This window comes from Perca flavescens, chromosome 1 (genome assembly GCF_004354835.1).
Source record: "Perca flavescens isolate YP-PL-M2 chromosome 1, PFLA_1.0, whole genome shotgun sequence".
In the NCBI taxonomy this organism is placed as follows: domain Eukaryota; kingdom Metazoa; phylum Chordata; class Actinopteri; order Perciformes; family Percidae; genus Perca; species Perca flavescens.
Genome location: NC_041331.1, coordinates 27,565,527 through 27,583,420, shown reverse-complemented (window position 1 = coordinate 27,583,420; position 17,894 = coordinate 27,565,527). Strand labels below are relative to the sequence as shown.

General features: G+C 41.7%; 2 protein-coding genes across 5 annotated transcripts; both read left to right on the top strand.

Annotated features, from left to right (window-relative positions):
- Window positions 1-1,069: 1,069 nt before the first annotated feature.
- prrg4 (proline rich Gla (G-carboxyglutamic acid) 4 (transmembrane)) lies at window positions 1,070-4,048 on the top strand. Of its 3 annotated transcripts, none has more exons than XM_028579136.1 (7): window positions 1,075-1,382; window positions 1,644-1,751; window positions 1,852-2,015; window positions 2,104-2,131; window positions 2,631-2,766; window positions 3,540-3,734; window positions 3,847-4,048. In XM_028579136.1, the coding sequence occupies exons 2-7, from the start codon at window positions 1,658-1,660 to the stop codon at window positions 3,872-3,874; spliced, it is 645 nt and encodes a 214-aa protein (XP_028434937.1). In that variant the 5' UTR covers window positions 1,075-1,382; window positions 1,644-1,657; the 3' UTR covers window positions 3,875-4,048. The 3 variants fall into 3 exon arrangements, with proteins under 3 accessions (XP_028434951.1, XP_028434937.1, XP_028434944.1); XM_028579143.1 differs by having other exon boundaries at window positions 1,604-1,751; XM_028579150.1 differs by having other exon boundaries at window positions 1,070-1,751; window positions 3,552-3,734.
- Window positions 4,049-5,741: 1,693 nt separating this feature from the next.
- qser1 (glutamine and serine rich 1) lies at window positions 5,742-16,502 on the top strand. 2 transcript variants are annotated; one of them, XM_028581976.1, is made up of 13 exons: window positions 5,742-6,172; window positions 7,901-8,010; window positions 8,313-8,450; window positions 8,646-11,939; window positions 12,497-12,801; window positions 12,989-13,105; window positions 13,199-13,332; window positions 13,428-13,615; window positions 13,746-13,883; window positions 14,026-14,123; window positions 14,290-14,436; window positions 14,653-14,748; window positions 14,929-16,502. In XM_028581976.1, exons 1-13 carry the CDS (start codon window positions 6,063-6,065, stop codon window positions 15,067-15,069), a joined length of 5,016 nt encoding a protein of 1,671 aa, XP_028437777.1. In that variant the 5' UTR covers window positions 5,742-6,062; the 3' UTR covers window positions 15,070-16,502. The 2 variants fall into 2 exon arrangements, with proteins under 2 accessions (XP_028437777.1, XP_028437787.1); XM_028581986.1 differs by lacking the exon at window positions 5,742-6,172 and adding an exon at window positions 7,182-7,551.
- The last annotated feature ends 1,392 nt before the right edge of the window (window positions 16,503-17,894 follow it).

Here is a 17,894-nt window from a genome sequence, read left to right as displayed (position 1 = left end):
TCATTATAACATTGATATGGCAGTATGTGGTGTAAGGTGGCAATATCATCTGACATCACACACTAGATAAAGTCTGGAATTTATCATTTTTCTTCGTATCAACATTCCTTTGGGTAAATCTAAGACTGACGGTATCCAGAGATGTAGCCAAGTACAAGAGAGGGGCTCTCACTGCCCTTCAATTAGCACCATCCAGTAGTCAGCCAGATACGGTTCAATTGCATCCTATCTCTGCTTTACATAAACACTGGCCAAGAGGCCTAGAGGTTCAGAGACAGATATGTGTATTTACATGGAGAGTGTGAAACATAAACACTGTTATGGAGGATGGTTTGCCAGGCATAATGGAAAACTTTATCTTTACTGTGTTGCTTCATGTTTTGCTGTTTGTGGTGCCTCTAAAGTTGCCATAGTCACCATTCTTTGTGGTGGAAAATGCCAGACTAAGTGCATTTTAACACAGATGCCTCTTTTCAAAATGACTCCAGAGCCCATTACACAACCTTTTCCCATTAAAAGGCCTGTGCACAGTGGTGCAGTCACCAGCTACTGAGAGAGAGACTGTTTAATGCTTTTAAAAGAGTCCTGATGCAAAGATCCCAAAAGATAGCATCGTGTTACAACAGTAATTCTCTGCCCACACCATTAGAAGTTAAGATACAACACTGACATGGAGACTGAATGACCCTTTAAGCTTTATGCGTCATTAAAGTAAAATGGGCCTTTAAATCCTAATAAATCTTAGTTGGGAAGATCAACAGGTTACATGATGGAACATAAGTCATGAGACCATCATGGCAGTGTCTAAAATGGAAGGGGAACAAAATAGACATGGTATTGCATAGTAGCCCCATTCAAAGAGTGGTAAAATGTGTTTATTGAACACTACAGCATCAAGCTCATACTATAGGCTATCGGCTATATAATGATCAAGTATCTGTCGTTAAGGAGTAGCCTAGGCCTACAGTTGTGGCATCTGACTCAGAGTCAGATGATGTATGTGTAATCCTATTTAATAGCGTACTTCGGAGTGAAAGTACTTTCGTGGTATTGACATATAAAAGTTTCGTGGTTTTAGCTGCCATCTAGCGTCCACTTTTATTTACGTATCATGTTATCCAGGTAAACGTGATCGATTGGTTGCGTCTGCTCAGGTAGTTTAGGCGGAGCAGAGGCTACCTCCGTTGGGAGTAAACAAAACCTTCTTAATCTACCGGGAACTGTCTGGAGTTGCTCAGCGACTACCGCTGCTATAATTCATTGTACTTTACCTATACACGTCACGATGAGCCGCGTTACATTTTTTCAAAGGAAGTTGCTAAGCTCAGCTGTTGTTTGTGACTATCGCTAAACGTTTCCTGGTTCATCTTATCAGCGTCGAGGCAAGTAACCTACCTACCTACCTACCTGCTCTTTTAGGTTTCATTTTGTTTCTGTTGAACTCGGCGTTCAAGACACTTATCATCATAGGTAGCCTAAAGTAGAAGTAGCTAGTCTACGTGGTGCCAGTTGGGGAAAGAAAGGCATATACATAGGATATATAGTAGCCTATGCTAGTTTGAAGAAGCTGGGTGTGCTGTTGATGGTACTCTGCCCTCTGTAGCCTACTGCCAATTAGTGCCCCACCCGCTCTCCTCGCGCAGGTGCACGCCCGACCATGTTGTTTCATCTGTTCATACTCCTTCAACTCCTGGCATGTGGAGATCTGGCCTGTATGAGGAGGTTACTCTCGGAACATGAAGACCAAGAAGGTGAGATTCTGTAGCCTACTGAAGACTTCCAAATGATTTCACTTTAAACACTCAGATCAGTTCTCCTATTAATGCATTTCACCGGTCTGTACACGCATAGTGTTTTTAGATGATGGAGGCGCAAATTCGTTCCTGGGTCGCCATCTGCTGTTCAACCGGTTTGACTTTGAGATTTTCGTTCCTGGAAATCTGGAAAGGGAGTGTTATGAAGAAGTCTGTAATTACGAAGAAGCAAGGGAGGTCTTTGAAAACATCCCGGCTACAGTTAAGTGATGCTGTTCATTGGGCTTCCCACTGAGGTCATTTACTGAGCATAAAGAGTTCACCCTACTAAAGATGCTTTGTTTTGCAGGAGGCTTTTTGGAAGAAATATACTGAAGGTAAGAGAGCGATACCTCAATTTGTTACTTGGATCATTTTAATAAATGCATGTTATCATTACTAAATATAATGACATAAGTTTTAAATGGGTTGTTGTTAAGGAACAGCTCTACACAATTCCTTGCCTTGCCTGTAGCAAGTGCAATAATGTTACTAGCGCTTCTAAAACCTGTTTCACCACGTTATTTCAACAGCCCACAGTATCTTTGAACATTATTGCTGGTTCTGCAACCCATTGTGTTGCTTGAATTCTAATACTGGGTTGTAAATTACCTCTGCAACTTTCACTAGTAATGACTTCATTCTGAACAAATCGAATCATTTTCTGCTGCTTTAGAAAATCGAACTATTCTACACTGCTGCTCTCAAAACCAAAGAATCAATTGAATGAAAACAAGGAACCACTCTGTGATATGTTGCTACCTTTTATTACATACTTAGCCTTAACCTACAACTCATGCTGTCCAATTACTCACTGTGGTCTATGATGATCCACAGATAATGACAATAGCCTCTCACGGGTTGATGTGACATCTCTTTTGGTGGGACTGATTGCTGGTGGAGTGGCCATTGTTATCGCTGGCCTCCTGGTCTGGTATTTATGTCACCGCAAATGCAAAAACAGGCATGCAAAGTAAGTGAGAGGGTCTTTTTTTACTATTAATGGCAGCTAAAAGTATTTATTTATATTATTTGTATAGGGACAAGTATGAAGCATATACATATGCCAAACACTACAGTGTTTATAGCCTAAAAATTATTATTATTATTATTATTATTATTATTATTATTATTATTATTATTCCTGCACAATAGTATAGGACTACTAGCACATTAAAGCTACAGTACCTCCAAGGCTATATATAACTGTGTTGCATGCAGGTACTTCAACAAACTGACAACCTGAATATTTTTTTAGCCCCAATAAAAAACACATACTATTTTAGAGTTTGGACATTATCATATGCAGACAACTGCAATTTAAACTGTTCCAGTATAATTTGATGCTGCTCTTGTCCAGTATCTTATTGTTCTTACCTGTTTTTGAAATTTGAGTATTTGAGAAGCTTGAACCAGTGACTATTTGGTAATGTTGCTTTGAAATTGACAGAATGAATTAGTAAATTATCAAAATAGATACAACTAGTATATTTAAATCATTTTCTATGAATGGACTATTTAATTAATCAATTAGTTGATTATTGACTAAGCTCTATACCTGTTCTAACAATATGTTACTGCTTCTTGTCACACTATGTACTGTCCGTGTAGCATGGGGGAACCTAAAACTGCAATTTGTTGTGCACAGTTGTATAATAAGAATAAAGTTCCACCTTAACCTTAATACTTGAAGGCATTAAGTAGGTCACATATCAAGGACATATGTATGTCATCTGTCACCTTCAGCTCCTCTCACAGGTCCATGCGGGGGCGACCGAATAGGAGTAATGCTTCTTTAATAATGAGACGGCTGGAGGAGGTGTCCTTACAACCTGTACCCCCACTCCCTATGGAGGAAATAGATCCCCCAGGGCTGCCTTCCTATGAGCAGGCAATTGCAAAAAGTGGACCGCACGACGCCCCACCTCCTCCCTATCCTGGGTATCTGATGCGTTTGTATTTGCAGTTATGTCATAACTTTTCAAGTTGTTCTTATACACAATCCATAATGCAGTCACGGAAAGGTTAACTTCTTCTCTTATTTTGGTTTCAGCTCTCAACCTGGAAGTATTCGGCGGTAGTATCTTCAGGACAACACGTCTGTCAGCATTAAGCAGACAATTTAAAACATTTACACTGTGCTGCTCTGCTTAGCATTGTGTACCAATTCTTTCCATCACAAAATGTAAAACACTTCCTTATGCCTTCTGTTTATTGCTCTGATTATATTTATCCATTCATAAATTTCATTTTCTTTCTGGTCTTTTTTTTCTTAGCAGTATAATCCCCCATCTTAATGTGCTTGTGCCAAAACACAGTTTTGTGATAGCCTCTACTAACTATTTTCTCAGGTCTGATTGTGCTTTGTAATATAGTTGTAAATCTGTGAAGAATAAGCTTTATAATACATGTTACCCAGTTTGCTGCTTTTTGTCTAAACGGAAATGAAGAATCAATAATATGTTGGACATGAGATATTTAAGTTGCTGGCCCCTAAGGAGCTGTTTCTTTAGACGCAGCATGCATAGAATGGCTTATAGCAAGGGGCATTATGATTATATTTCATTACAAAATGAGTATTTATTGCAATTAAAAAGAGACACTGATTTGTGTAGTTATACAGTTTCCTGTCTCCTTCAGAAGGAAAAGTAGTTCCAGCCAAACTGATTTCAGTGGCGTGATGGTATTCTATTGCCATAAAGAAAATGCTTTTAAGGATAATACAAGTATTTTTGATGTACTGGTCTACCAGCTTGCTTTGTAAACACTTTGTAATTTCAGCTGTATATTATCTTTTACCTTTTTTAATTGTTATTAAATTTGCTGGTTTATTAGCTTCTAGTGTGGGGATGCTCTTCTAAAATGTGAAGTAAGTTTTTAACTTTTTAATATATACATGTGGTTAATTATAAAATGTACATTACTATAAATAGACTGAGGTGGGAGCTCTTCAAAGGCAGTTTTACAATATTTTCCATTTAAACACAGGGACATTTTACAATTGTACAAGAAAATTATAGATGTGATGAAAATTACAGCTAAAATGTATTTCAACAGTTGTAAAACATGTGTCCAACATTTCAATAGTCACTTACTTAACTGTAATTTAAAGTCACTCACTTAACTGCAATTTGATAGCCTGGCATCGCCAGACTAAATTCGCAAATGCGTATCTGCCAGCGCAAATTAAACGTGAGCTCTCAGATTCGTCTGTTTCTAGGCAAGTGATTTGAATGAGCATTTTGCAAGCTGGTTGGATGCTGGTGTCTCATTCTCATTAGATGATAAGGGTTGAGAAGGCATTATGTCCCTGTAAATTACCAATAATAAGTTTCATCATGATTATGATAATTTATTTAGGGGTCACTTTGTTGAAGCTGATCTGAACCATAACTACTGAAAATCTTGTATAGATGTTTTAAATAAAATGGATATTTTAATTATTTTTTGTCTTATCTTTTAACTGTGTGTGTGGTTGTGTGCAAGATGGCTCTACTCATTCTCATTTTTTATTAAAAGAAAACCAATCAAGTCAATGCACTGCTTGACAGGATTTGTGTAATTTGTGGCTTTTTACCTTAAAATTAATCTAAAATTTAGCCAATAAAATGACACAGAATGGTTCTCAATAAAGCTGCTAATAAAAGCACTAACAATTCCGAAAAAGCCTTACCAAGGGGATATGCAACAAAAATTAAATATTTTAAAGCTTTCAAACAGGGTCCAATGACACGTGTAATTGTTTGTATGCATTAATTTATAATTAAAGAACTTTCCAAGTGACATTATACTTTAATCATATCAACACATTATCCAACCAGAGTCAGGGTATAACAAATCGGTTAATATGGGGATTTGGGGGTTCTATGACATTGTAGAAAGAAAGTGTCCAAATGATGTCAAAAACCATGCAGGTGGAAGATTTAGCTGAACTTTTGGGTGGAAGGGAGGAAAACTACAAAACTTCCAGCCAAAGTCTGCGGTGCATCCTGGGAAATCAACCAACATGGGTACGTGAAACCATGCAGGGCTTGTACGGCTCTCCATGACGGGAAATTAACAGAAAAAATAACGAAATCACTCAGAAGGCTAAAGGTACACTTTTAACCAGGATATAGCACGACTTCACGGCGGCTTTGCGGACTGTGGCGAGCTCAGACGGGACTGCCTGCCTTGGTCGGTTGGTCGGTCGGTGGGTTGGACCTGGGCTGCTACGATGTGTGTCCGCTGCTCCACGAAGCTCCGTCGGGGAAGTGAATCTTTCACCGGATGATGGACAGGAACTACCCGACCTCCAGCTTTGCGGACGCGCTGGCTCCACCAGCACAGACCGTAGCTTCTTGGGCCTATGACCGCAGCACAGCTAGTGTCAAACCAAGGTAAAAGATTAAGAGGGTGAGAAGAATCTTGTTGGAGGGCCTAGCTTTGCTGTCGGAGAAAAGTGCAGCGGTTCTTGTTGTTATCGGGAACACTGGAGGAATTGGAGAAATGTCGGAATTTTATCGGAGTTGTAGCGATAGATGCTTTGACTTGTCAGTGGTTCATTAGCCGTTTGTTAACATTACTGTCTACCACCTTGCTAGTTTTCGCTAGCACACCTCCTCCTCAGCATGACTATTTACAGAGTTAGTACTAACTAGCGCCCTGGCACTAGTACTAACTAGCTAGAGATCGGAAATGTTTTATGTACTAATGCCTTGACCAGCTAGACGGCTTAAACTAGCATTTCATTTGCCTGTTTTCTTGACTCACAGGTAACGTACTCGCCAAAGCCAAAAGCCAAAACAAGATAGGTAACGTAGCGAGCTACCAATGCTAATCATGTCAGTTAGAGCACCTCAAATTAGTGGACACATAAGTTAGCTATTTGTGTTGTTACCTATGAGCTAAGAGGCGACGTGTCCAAGTCTGTAACGTTACATATTTGTGTCATTATTTTAGCAACGAGTTAGATGTTTATTGCTATCTTTAACATTATTTTAACTTGGTTTGTATTTTATAAAAAAATAGACCGAGTAAATGTAACTGCAAACCTGCCAAAGTTGTAACGTTAAAGCTCTAACTTAGTCAAACTCTAGACTGTATTATTGTATTATTATCTACTCCATATTGTAATAATAAAAATGGATCATGCTTAATGACACAATTGTAGTATCTGCTTCAAATAAGTCAGATTGTGCTCACACGCAGCAAACGAGAGGCAATATCAGATTAAGTGAAGTGATCCACTGGCGTTACAGAAATTAATACCCAATCGATTTGTAGATGATGAATGATGAAGTACATCATTATGCTCCACTCACCAGTACAGATAAGCATTGTGTTTCATTAAGACAATCTGTAAACGAACTGATCAACTCAATGTAGAATATGTGGCAGATCTGTTGTATTGGATTGCATTAATTAGGCATGGCTATATGTTACTTTACAGGCAAATAGAAGAAGAGTTGCATAACAGCAGATCTCTGGTGGGTGTGCGTGTCTGTTGAAGGGACCAGAGGCTGATGACTGTTTCAGCTCTGTGTTCTTCCACAGATGTTTACCTTCTGGCAACAAGTGAACACTTTGGATAAGGCTGGCTGCATCTGATTACCTCTGCTTTTATTGCTGTTACCTATGAATTTTCTCCCAAGAGAATATAAAGTAATGTGTCAGATCTTCAACTTTTTTTCCCCTATTTGTTGCAGACAAATATCAGAGTTCTTCACACCAAGTAGAGCAATCAGTTTTGGTTTTTGGACATGAACAACAGTGACCGGTGAATGTTACAATTAACAAACCACTTTGTAAAGTTTTAATAGCCATTCAGATTTTTACAAGTAAGAAGTATGAACCTAACTATAGTTGGTTATTTGCCAGTGCGATTGATTTAGAATACAAAACTAGCTAAAACTTTGCTAACATTAGGCTGCTAGTTATTTCCACTCAGAATAATATTACCAACATGTTAATAGATTCTTATCCATTTTTTATTAACATTAATGGGCAAACATGTTCTCCTTTTCTGGACAAATGGATGTACTGTTTTGCTGTTTACTTAGTTGGGTGCTTCACTGCTGCTTGTAAAGATGTGATCTTTCATGTCGGTGTTTTTTGTGTTGATGCAGTTCCAGTTATGGTGCAGCACACCTTGATGCAGAGCTCCTCCAGCGGCAAAGTTATACTTCCACCCACCAGCTTCCCACCTACACTACATCACACCTTCCTGCAGCAGCAGGTGAGTTATGAATGCTATAGCCTACACATTGTTTTAAAGGGTCAGTTCACCCAAAGTACAAAGAACTTACTCTTACCCCTAGTCAGGCAGATATTTTTTTCGGGGTCATTTCTCCAGTAGAAACTACTTCCATTTCAAATCTAATATTTATATCCTTTTATACCAATATATTACATTATTATTATTTTTTCTTTGCGATTTGGGTGAAGTAACACTTTTATGGCTATTATTTACATGGTACATGGGATTAGCTTACTTTGTTGCCTACTGTGGTTATCCTTCTTTTCTTTTTTGACCATCAGGAGCACTTGACTCAAGCAGTAATACTTCAGAGAACTCAATCATGAGCTTCCTGTCAGCCATGGAATCTAGGAGTCTTCAGGCTGGTCCTGTTAGTGCCTCACTGCTTCCTCCTTTTAGACCCCCATCATGGCCTGCTGGTGAGAACACATCCACTCATTCTGTTTTATTTACACGTTACTTACACACCACCTATTGTGGTATAGATGTTTTTACTATGTATGTAGGCTTTTTATTTGATTTAACATGACCTGAATACTTGATGTATAATGCTTGGGTTATTTCCCTTCATGTTCCATTTTCCGTCCTTATTTTGTCTATTCTGTGCAACTCAGGTACCAACTCCTCCACCACAGAGCTGTATTTGACTGGTGCCCTGCCTTCTACTGCCACTTTCCCCTCTCCTGCTGCTCTGTCGTCCTATCAGCACACTGGTGCCTACCCTTCCAGGAGTTATGCTACCAACCCACCCTTGGCTATCCAGGAGCCTGCCTTCAGCACTTCCACCAATGGCCTGTTTTCTCACCATGACCCCCTTCTCCATCTCAAATCAAGCCAGACTATGCTTCCCACTGCACTGGCCTTCAATCATCTCTCTTCCCCCACTTTGGGCTCGGCTCTGCCTGTCCAGTCCTCCACTTACCGATCAGCCCAGGAGTCAGCCCCCCACCTCTTACAAACCCAGTTCAGCCTGCTACCCTCTGCCCTGCCTGCCCCTCATGGTGCCCCACAACCCTACGGGGCTGCAGTTTTCTCAGGCTCTATTGAAAGAGCTCTTCAGCGTGAATGTAGTGTGATCAAACACCACCAGAGGCCTTCCAGCAGCCACTCCTTACAGGGATACTTTGGCTCTGGCAGTGAAACGGATGTGTCATACCAGCAGGACCCATCCCGTCAGACCCCTGTGTCCTGCAGCCCTTCCACTGGAGCAGATTCCTCTCAAGGAGTCAATCGTGCTCCACAACCCAAAACAGACTCAGTAACTCAAGCGTATTCGTCCACTTCTGTGCCGAAGGCTAAAGACTGCTCTTCTAAACTAACTCCACACTCTGCTGGGGGTGAAGAGAGTCATGAGCACTCTCAGAACCTGACAGGTGGGTCTCCTGACCGTTACTCCTCCCCAGGACAGAAGCAGAACTCAGTGATTTCTAATCAGCAGTCAGTCCAGCTATCCAGCCTAATGTCCAGTAGTCTGTCTCAAACTTATATCACCCCCCACACCCAGTCAAAGTCCTCCCATTCCACCTCAGACAAACACCCCCCCCTTTACAAGACTCTGCCTTCCCTCTCCAGCCAGTCTGATAATGTGGCATCTGTTGGTCAGACACTTGTTTACTCCTCCAGTCCCGGCCTGAGCCAGGAACAGGAGATCCAGTATGGAGCCCAAGTCCAGGGCTTGTGTCAGGGAAATCTCTCTGAGAGCTACCCCACTTCCCACTCTCAGGGTGCCTCAAATGTGACTTTTACATCTCAGTCACAGGGGCAAGCTTCGGTGACTCAGAGCTACGCCACAGGACAATCCATTAACCTTAACTCCTCTTACCCACCCACATGTGTGCGGACTCTGCCCACATCAAATTCTTCACAGGACTATACCCTCATGCAAACCTCAGTGGGAGGTAAAACGCATGACACACTGTCCCAGCAGCAGATACAGTCCCATAAATATGTTTTGTCTGCACCATTGCCTACCTACTCTTCAACTGCTCAAGCCTTACAAAATAACATCAGATCCTCAATACAGGACATAAAGCCAACATATGGCAAACAGAAACTTGGAGAGCTTCCTATCCAGGACATAGATGCTCTCCAGCACGCATCAATGGAAGCCTCTGCTGCAGCTAGCAATATGTCTGCTCACAACAACGTCATCTATGTTGTTTCAAAAATGGATGATCATCACAAGACACAAAGCGTTATCCGAAGCAATTCACGTTCTGATGACCAGTTCATGGGAGTAGGTCACACAAACATAGTACAGGTAAAGGATGAAAGGATGGGTTGTCTGAGCCAACAGCACATTCATCTAAGCAGTGTCAATGGTCAGGAAACTGCCAACACAAAAACCACAAACTCCAGTATTATATCTTCACATGTATCCCTTAGCTCAGAGCAGCTTAAGCAGCAACCTCTCCAACTCAAATCACCTGAGCCACATCAACAAAACCAGAATCATACTGAGAGCCAGACCCCGGCAGCCCACACCCAATTTATCACCGTCCCCAGCACTCAGGTTCTCCTCGAGCCCAACCAGATGATTCTTCTCCAGCAGCCACTTGTCCACCATAGTCTAAACGCTTCAAAGGTGTTATCGGTGCAAGGTATCCAACCAGCCCAAGATTTGGGCCCTGTTCATGTCCAGTATCTTCAGATGGGCCGAGAACTGCTGGGTCCCAGTGTCACCGAAACCCAGAGACAGCAGGGCACAGTAGTGTCTGAACAGAGTTCAGGATGCCCTGAATCCTCTAAACACCACTACAGCCAGTCGGCAAATCAGCAATCAAATGATGCCAAGAACCACTTTGCTCTCAACTCCATTTGCTTCCCCGACTCCATGCTACTTGCAGATGACAGAAATATTTTGTCAAATGTCGATGACATCCTGGCTGCCACAGTGGCAGCATGTGGCGTCACACCACAAGACTTTGTAAAAGCTACATCCTCTGCTGAGGCAGAAATGGCAGTGATGGCAAGCCCCATTGATTCTAAAGGTCACTTCCAGACTGTGGATATAAGGCACATGTCTCCTAGTTTTTCCTCAGCGCAACAGTCAATCATGACTAACACTAACTCCCACAACATGACCATGACACTAAATGGAGCTCAGATGGCCCCAGCCTGCCAGGGCCAATCTGTTCACCACAACAACAGTTCTGAGCTTGACACGAATGGCGAAGGAGGGAGCTCTGAGAATGACTATCACTTAGCCGGGCAGGCGTATGACCCCCCAGGTCTCCAGAACAGAGTCAAAGGGAACGCAAAGTGTATTAAAACAGAGGATGGCCTCATGGAATGCCCAGGCAGTGAAGACTTTCCCAAAAAGAAGGCTCGCTCTAAGTCCCTGACCAAACCAGGTGGTCCTGAGGAGGATAGTGGACAGGCCAGACCGACCAAGCGTAGTGGACAGGCAAAGCGGCAAAACTCCAGGGGTAGTGACGTCAGCTCGCCATCATCCTCACACAGTGTATATGATGGTTGTCCGCAGCAGGAGAGAATGAGGCAGAAGATCCGTGAAGTGGAAGAGAAACAGCCAGAGGTCAAAACTGGCTTCATTGGCTCCTTCCTCGACTTCATCAAATCTGGCCCCAAACAGCAGTACTCTGCGAGTCCTACACGAACTATTAGTCGCCCGAGAAAGCCCTGCACCTCGTCCAAGCCACCGCCATGTACTTTGCCTTCTTTGCCTCCCAAACTGCAGACTCTGCCCGGGCCCTTGATTCCCCATGAGAGCCAAGGAGTGAGCTCCCAACAGAAACGTCTGGATGAAGATTTGCAAAAGAACTTGGAGACTCTGCCATCATTCAGTTCGGATGAAGAGGAGAACACTGGGAAAAACCAGGCCCTAAGAAACAGCATCAGCTCAGCGCTTTCAGCTCTGGATGAGTCTTCAGATCGGAAAACCAGGGAAGGTAATAATACCCTGCCAATATTGTTATTGTTAGTATCAACCTAGGATCTTTGATATTCTTGTTCATCTGGTGTTTATGTTTTCCATTATAATATATTTTATACAATTTTCAAAATAACAAATCCAAATTGCCTCTGTTGTCCAGCAGTCAGACCCCCAAATGTGTATTAAAATAAAAAGTACATTAATGTAAAAGGAAAGCAATTAAATCCTAATTTTTGCATTGCAGTAGCCAGCGGAAGCTAGGTTTTTTACCAATGAAATGGCCTAAAAAAGTATTGGTTATCAAACAATGTCTGGCACTAAACTTTGTTACGTGTTGCCTCTCCCATCTTTTCTGTTATACTTCCCTGTGTGATGTCATGCAAAATCAACAGTATTCTCTTAATCACTTCACTTAATTATACATGAGACCTCAATAATACCCTTATATGCTGTGATAAGCATTGTCTGTGTTTTTCTCTTGATAAATGCTGTCTCAAAACTCTTGTTTACATGTTTAATGTACAAGTAAGGAGTGTTTCCTCCAATATTTACATATTTGCAACCCTTCTCCAGATAACCAAATCCCGGGTTCGATGATTAAGCCAGACCAAGTTCCCACCATGCCCCACACTGTCATCGAGACCTGTTTGCCGCAGATAACCACTCCTACGCAGACAACAAATGCCGTCTCGTTAGGGAGTGTGTTTGCGGCCAAAGAAGAGTCTAAAGAGACCCTACCAGGCCAGCTGGCTGCGCAGTTGACGAGCGTGGCCATGGAGGGACTGACTGACGAGGAGCTGTCGGACAGCGGAGGGGAAGGAATGTACAGGGAGAGAGACGAGTTTGTCGTCAGAAATGAGGATATCGAAAGCTTGAAGGTACAGCCTTGAAAAACATGGATGGAAAATGAATGCTTGTCAGTGTTGATTTTCGTGTTCAGCAGAATTTAGGATTGTCCTATCGTATCTTGTGTACACTCGCAGTTGAACATTCTTTGTATCATTTTCTCATACCGTAACTACATACTGAAGCTTGTTCTGCACGGTGTCTTGTGCGTGTTTCCAGGTGACAATGAGAGCAGGCAGTGAGCCTCCAGCCATCTGGAAAGTCCAGAAGGCTCTGCTGCAGAAATTTGTGCCTGAGTTGAGAGATGGAAAGAGAGTGTTCTCAGCCACCAACAGTGTAAGTAAAAGCAGACCCGCCAATACCCATGCATCATTCAAATGACTCCTTTTGTTCTGCAACAAGTAACATATTGTTTTTCTTTGTGTGTAGTATCTTGGATACTTTGGTGACGCCAAGACTATGTACCAGAGGGTATATGTGAAGTTCTTGGACACAGTAAACAAAAGGGAGTATGTACGAGTTTGTAGTCGGAAGCCACGCTGCAAACCTATGAACTCGCTAAGGTACGCAAAAGCAGTACGTGACTGCTTTTTTGTTGTTGTTTTTTTTTAAAGCGTGGCTCTTCGGTAGTGTGACTTTCTTTTGTTCTGCCAACCAGGGGTGTTCAGGTGAAAACTTTGCTAGGCTTGACAGCCGCCCCTTCCTCAGTCTCCCAAAGCCAAAAGCCTCGACCCAAACAACTCAAGCCCAGGGCACAGCCCCCACCTAAGAAGAGGAGGAAATGGAAGGAGGAGTTTTCACATACTGTCTCTGGATCATCTGCAGAAGAAGGTGGTGAAGATGACGGTGAAGAAGCCTTTTGACAGTTTCTCATTAAGTCTAGTTTGGATATAAGTTGATGTGATTGTAGTATAAATCTCTCCGTGCTGTCTCCCTGCCTCTTCATAATCTTTGACCTCTCATAAACACTCTTCAGAGTTAAACCCTCCAGTGCCGTTTGCTTCACGGTTACTCAACACGCGAACCATGAAGGAGACATTCAGGAGCTTTGTGGAACTGCTCATCAGCATCGCCTTAGACGAGGATGTGATGACAGCACTTGAGAGAGCAAAGGGTGAGTGAATTGACTTTCTGGACATTGAGCTTCTGGCTTGATAATAGGCCAAAAACTGAATGACAAAAATGTGAAAACAAGGGTCAAGTGAGTCAGGTAGTGGAGTTAAGCTATGTTGACTTGTTAACTTGTCTTGTTTCAGATGAGTTGCTGCTGCCACAAATGAAACGAGTGGATGGGATGATCACTGACAACAGGAAACGCCTGCTCCACAAACTGCACATAGAGCAGGTCCTAAAGGTGAGTGTGATTTTTGTCTTTTTTTTTTTGGGGGGCATTATTTTCACTCCAAAAGGCAATCTTACAAACAAACCCTGAATCTATTTTAATGACAAAGAGACAAGCAAAGGTACAGGGCTTTGACTGCGGTGTATGAACCTAGGTAACTCTCCTGTTGTGTCTTCAGACGGCTCTAGACAGCTTCCCAGAGATCTCAGTGGTGACTGAACTGAAGAAGGACGGGGAAACCCCGGCCTTTAAGGTGCGTCTCAGTGGAAAGGCCTACAACAAGAAAACCATGAAGCCCTACAAAATGCCTAACAAAGTGCCACAGGTAAGACAAGATAATGATTTGGAAAAATTCACTGTGCTCTCGATATGTATGTCCAGCAGAGGGCACAGTGTCACCATTTTGTGTTTCTCGCTCATTCTTTTATTCCATTGAGCACTGAAGCCACTGTTCTTCTGTCACTTATTAGACTAATATCTGAATAATAGAATTTTCAAATATTCTTGAAATATGTTTGCTGTGCTTTTTCCCTTTTTCTAGGAGTATACAGTGGACCAGCAGAAAACTCAGTGGTTCTCTCTGTACCACTCTTTGCAGCATTACAAGTACCACACGTACCTCATGTGTAAGGACGAGGTGAGACTTTGGTTTACACGCGAATGCTAGCATGAGCTGCTGTCTGTGCAGGTGTTAAGTCAGTGTAGATTTTACTCTGTTTTGTAGGTTTTAATTTCAGATGCTGATTATTCTTTTGAGGTTTTGCTGTATTGAACTCTTTTCAAAAAAAACAATTCCATTTGTGGTTCTGCCCTCCAGATTGCATCTATGCAGCTGCAGTCAGGAGACCTGGGGCAGGAGGAGACGGTACAGAAGTGCCTGCAGAATGGAGCTTGGGTAGAGGGGCTCTACGATCGCTTCGGAGAGCTAATCAATCAAGTGCAGCAGGCCTGCCGATGATCCAGCCTCAACAGTCTTGGTTTAAAAAACAAACCAACATAAAAAAAAAAAAACAACAACAAAAAAACACAAAGTCCAACACTAGCATGAGGATGCCTCTATCTCAGCATGGCAGCAGAGAAGGATGGAGTGAGTCTCTCCTTCGAGCCACCGAGAGATTTGAATCAGGGACCTGTCAGCTGACTTGCCCGAAAGACGTTCGGGAGACTGTGGCCTAAAAGTGACAGCAGGTGAACAGCGGGACAGCAGTAAAGTTAATAGTCTGCGTCACTGCATCATCCAGCAGAAAGCAGTAACTTGATCAACAGAGGACAAAGACTTTGGTTTTGGGAGCATTTGTTTTTGGAAGTCTTCCACCTAACGCGTCTCCTAGTCTTTGTAGGTTTTTGTAGTTACAAGCCCACTTTTTATGGGCATTTTCATAGATTTATATTGCTTTGTTTTCTCTTTTTGTTTTTATTTAGTTAAATGCCAGACTATAACCAGTGAGGATGCACTAGATAGAAAGCAATCGGCATAGGAAGTAGAGCACAGCAAATAAAAATGCAGAAATCTGATTGCTTACAGTTATAACAAGCCTTCAATCATTTGATAAGTAGGCTCACATACTGAGAAGTTGATTTATTGTCAAAAAAGAAAAAATCTGTATTATGTATAACCGTAGCTATATACTGTTTGCAAATTATCCATTTTTTAATGGAGCGCCAACTTATATATAATGTACATTTTGTATAAAAGAACAGGGAGGTGGGAACTGTAGCGATTCTCTTAAGGAGGAATTTAGTAACTATATACTGTATATGTATACTGTGGTTTAACTTTTGTGCTTCAAACACCCATTTGCTTATAAAATGCAAGTCAGTGCTGTTCCAGTACTGCTTTTTATGGATTTTGTTAATCAAATATTATGACCTTGACTTAAGGTTAAAATTAAATAAATAAAAGTTGTCTTTATACGCCTTTACAGACATAGCCCACATTTTATGACAAATAGATATATATATTTTTTTCACAGAAGCAAATATTGTTATGTTATCATTACAATTTCTAAGACACTTTTTCATTGTTTTTTCACAGTTTTCCAAAATGGACTTTTATAAATCAGTTATCAATTTAATGCTATAAAAAATAATCTTGTTCTTTACAGATGCAGTTTGTAAATAAAGTGCCGCATGTATTAGATGTTTGCTTTGGGATGTTTTGTCTGAGGCAGTTAACATCTCCCAAATGATCTGGGACTCGTGTGTGTGCAGCATAAAAGCTTTAACTCAGAGGGGTTTTCCATGATCCCATTAAATTTGGAGCTACTATACTTAAACTTACTTGCTACAAAACTTAAAATATGCATTCTTACCACTGCATTAGAATGAAAACATTTTTTGAACAAGAGTTTCTGAGTACAATTTATAGGTAATAAATTCCTCTGAAGTACATTTTCCTGGAAGACTGTTATGAATTTTAGCAGTTACAGGGTAAGACTACATACCAAGGTTGTTCGGTACATAAAATTTGCTCCATTACTTAGAATCTGATGTCCTTGATTATTTCATAGGCTATTTTGACAGCTGATGTTAAGAGGGAGGAGGAGTGGTTGAGAGTGACCCTTCTGTTATGGTATCAGTGACCCCATAACCCCTCCAAACGCCGAAACGGTGAGTGCTGGAATCCCAGGAAAGTCCAATAAACATTAACCGAATTGTGCTTTCCTGGTTTACCTCATATACTGACTAATACCAACTACAGCTCTGCTACTGGTCTCAACCATGCAGTGCCCAACTCAAAAAGAACGTCTACTCAGCTCAAAGAGGTCCGTTGGTGTTAAACGTCACCTGCTTGTTGGAGTGTGCAGTTAATATTGGCTCATATTATTTAGGGGGGGGGATTGTCACGATGCTTGCCCACCATGCTCTCATGACCAAACTATTCACTGTGAATGGGTGGCCGACTTTGTGTCGTCTGAGGGGGTCTCGAGCCTGTTGAATAAAATATGATCGTCCAGCCACGATGCAAAATTACTGGCAACCCCCAAACAACAAAAGTGTCTCTGTGCTGCAGCGACGGCTCTGTGAGGAAAGCCTCTGTCCTCTGTCCTTTGGAGTTGCGGAGGACGGACACTTAGGCAAGCGTTTGAGATTCCAGTACGGGCACAACTGGGAGAGACAGATACTGAATGTGTGCTCTCCAGATGAAAAGCATATGAATTGTTATGCGCTGCATTGTTCCATGATGTGGGAGACAAACTGAGAGGACCCTTGAGGCAGTGTGAGAAGGGCACAGTAACTGGATGGCTCACTGCTTATTGGTTTTGGAAATGCCCTGTGGCAAAAGCTAATGTACTGTGTAGTGATGCTCTAGTTTTAAAGCAGTTTTAACCAGTCACATACACACTTGCTGAACATTTGCATCTGTGCATTTGGCAGTGTTGGAAGTACTGTACTTTTTAGTTGACATATTTCAGTACGTTTACATAAACTAACACTGTATGATAGGCTTTCAAATTAAACCATAAGTAATTACATTTTCTGGCTAACAAGGAAGCAGTGTTTAGTTGGCACCTCTTTCAGATGTCTACAAGTTCCACCATTTTTCCCTCTTTAAACTTTTCATTATTTCGTAAAAGTAATTGAGGCCAAAAGAGGTAAAACAATTACAGAATATTCAAAAAAGAATACCGATTTGTGTCTGAGAACCTTATGTTTTTTTCCATTCCTACCTCATTTTTCTCATGACGATTGGGATGGGGCCTGACCACCAGTTTGGGTACCATTTGACTAAACTACCCAGTTGTAAATAAAGTAGTTAAAACTAGCTCCACGTCAACCATA

What these genes read in the sequence shown, in the direction of transcription:
- prrg4 (XM_028579136.1), top strand. Translation starts at nt 1,658, where the DNA reads ATGTTGTTTCATCTGTTCATACTCCTTCAACTCCTGGCATGTGGAGAT. An exon ending in GGAACATGAAGACCAAGAAG is followed by an intron (nt 1,752 to 1,851) that starts GTGAGATTCTGT and finishes GTACACGCATAG; the next exon opens with TGTTTTTAGATGATGGAGGC. An exon ending in TTGAAAACATCCCGGCTACA is followed by an intron (nt 2,016 to 2,103) that starts GTTAAGTGATGC and finishes TTTGTTTTGCAG; the next exon opens with GAGGCTTTTTGGAAGAAATA.
- qser1 (XM_028581976.1), top strand. Translation starts at nt 6,063, where the DNA reads ATGATGGACAGGAACTACCCGACCTCCAGCTTTGCGGACGCGCTGGCT. An exon ending in AGCACTTGAGAGAGCAAAGG is followed by an intron (nt 13,884 to 14,025) that starts GTGAGTGAATTG and finishes GTCTTGTTTCAG; the next exon opens with ATGAGTTGCTGCTGCCACAA. An exon ending in ACATAGAGCAGGTCCTAAAG is followed by an intron (nt 14,124 to 14,289) that starts GTGAGTGTGATT and finishes TTGTGTCTTCAG; the next exon opens with ACGGCTCTAGACAGCTTCCC.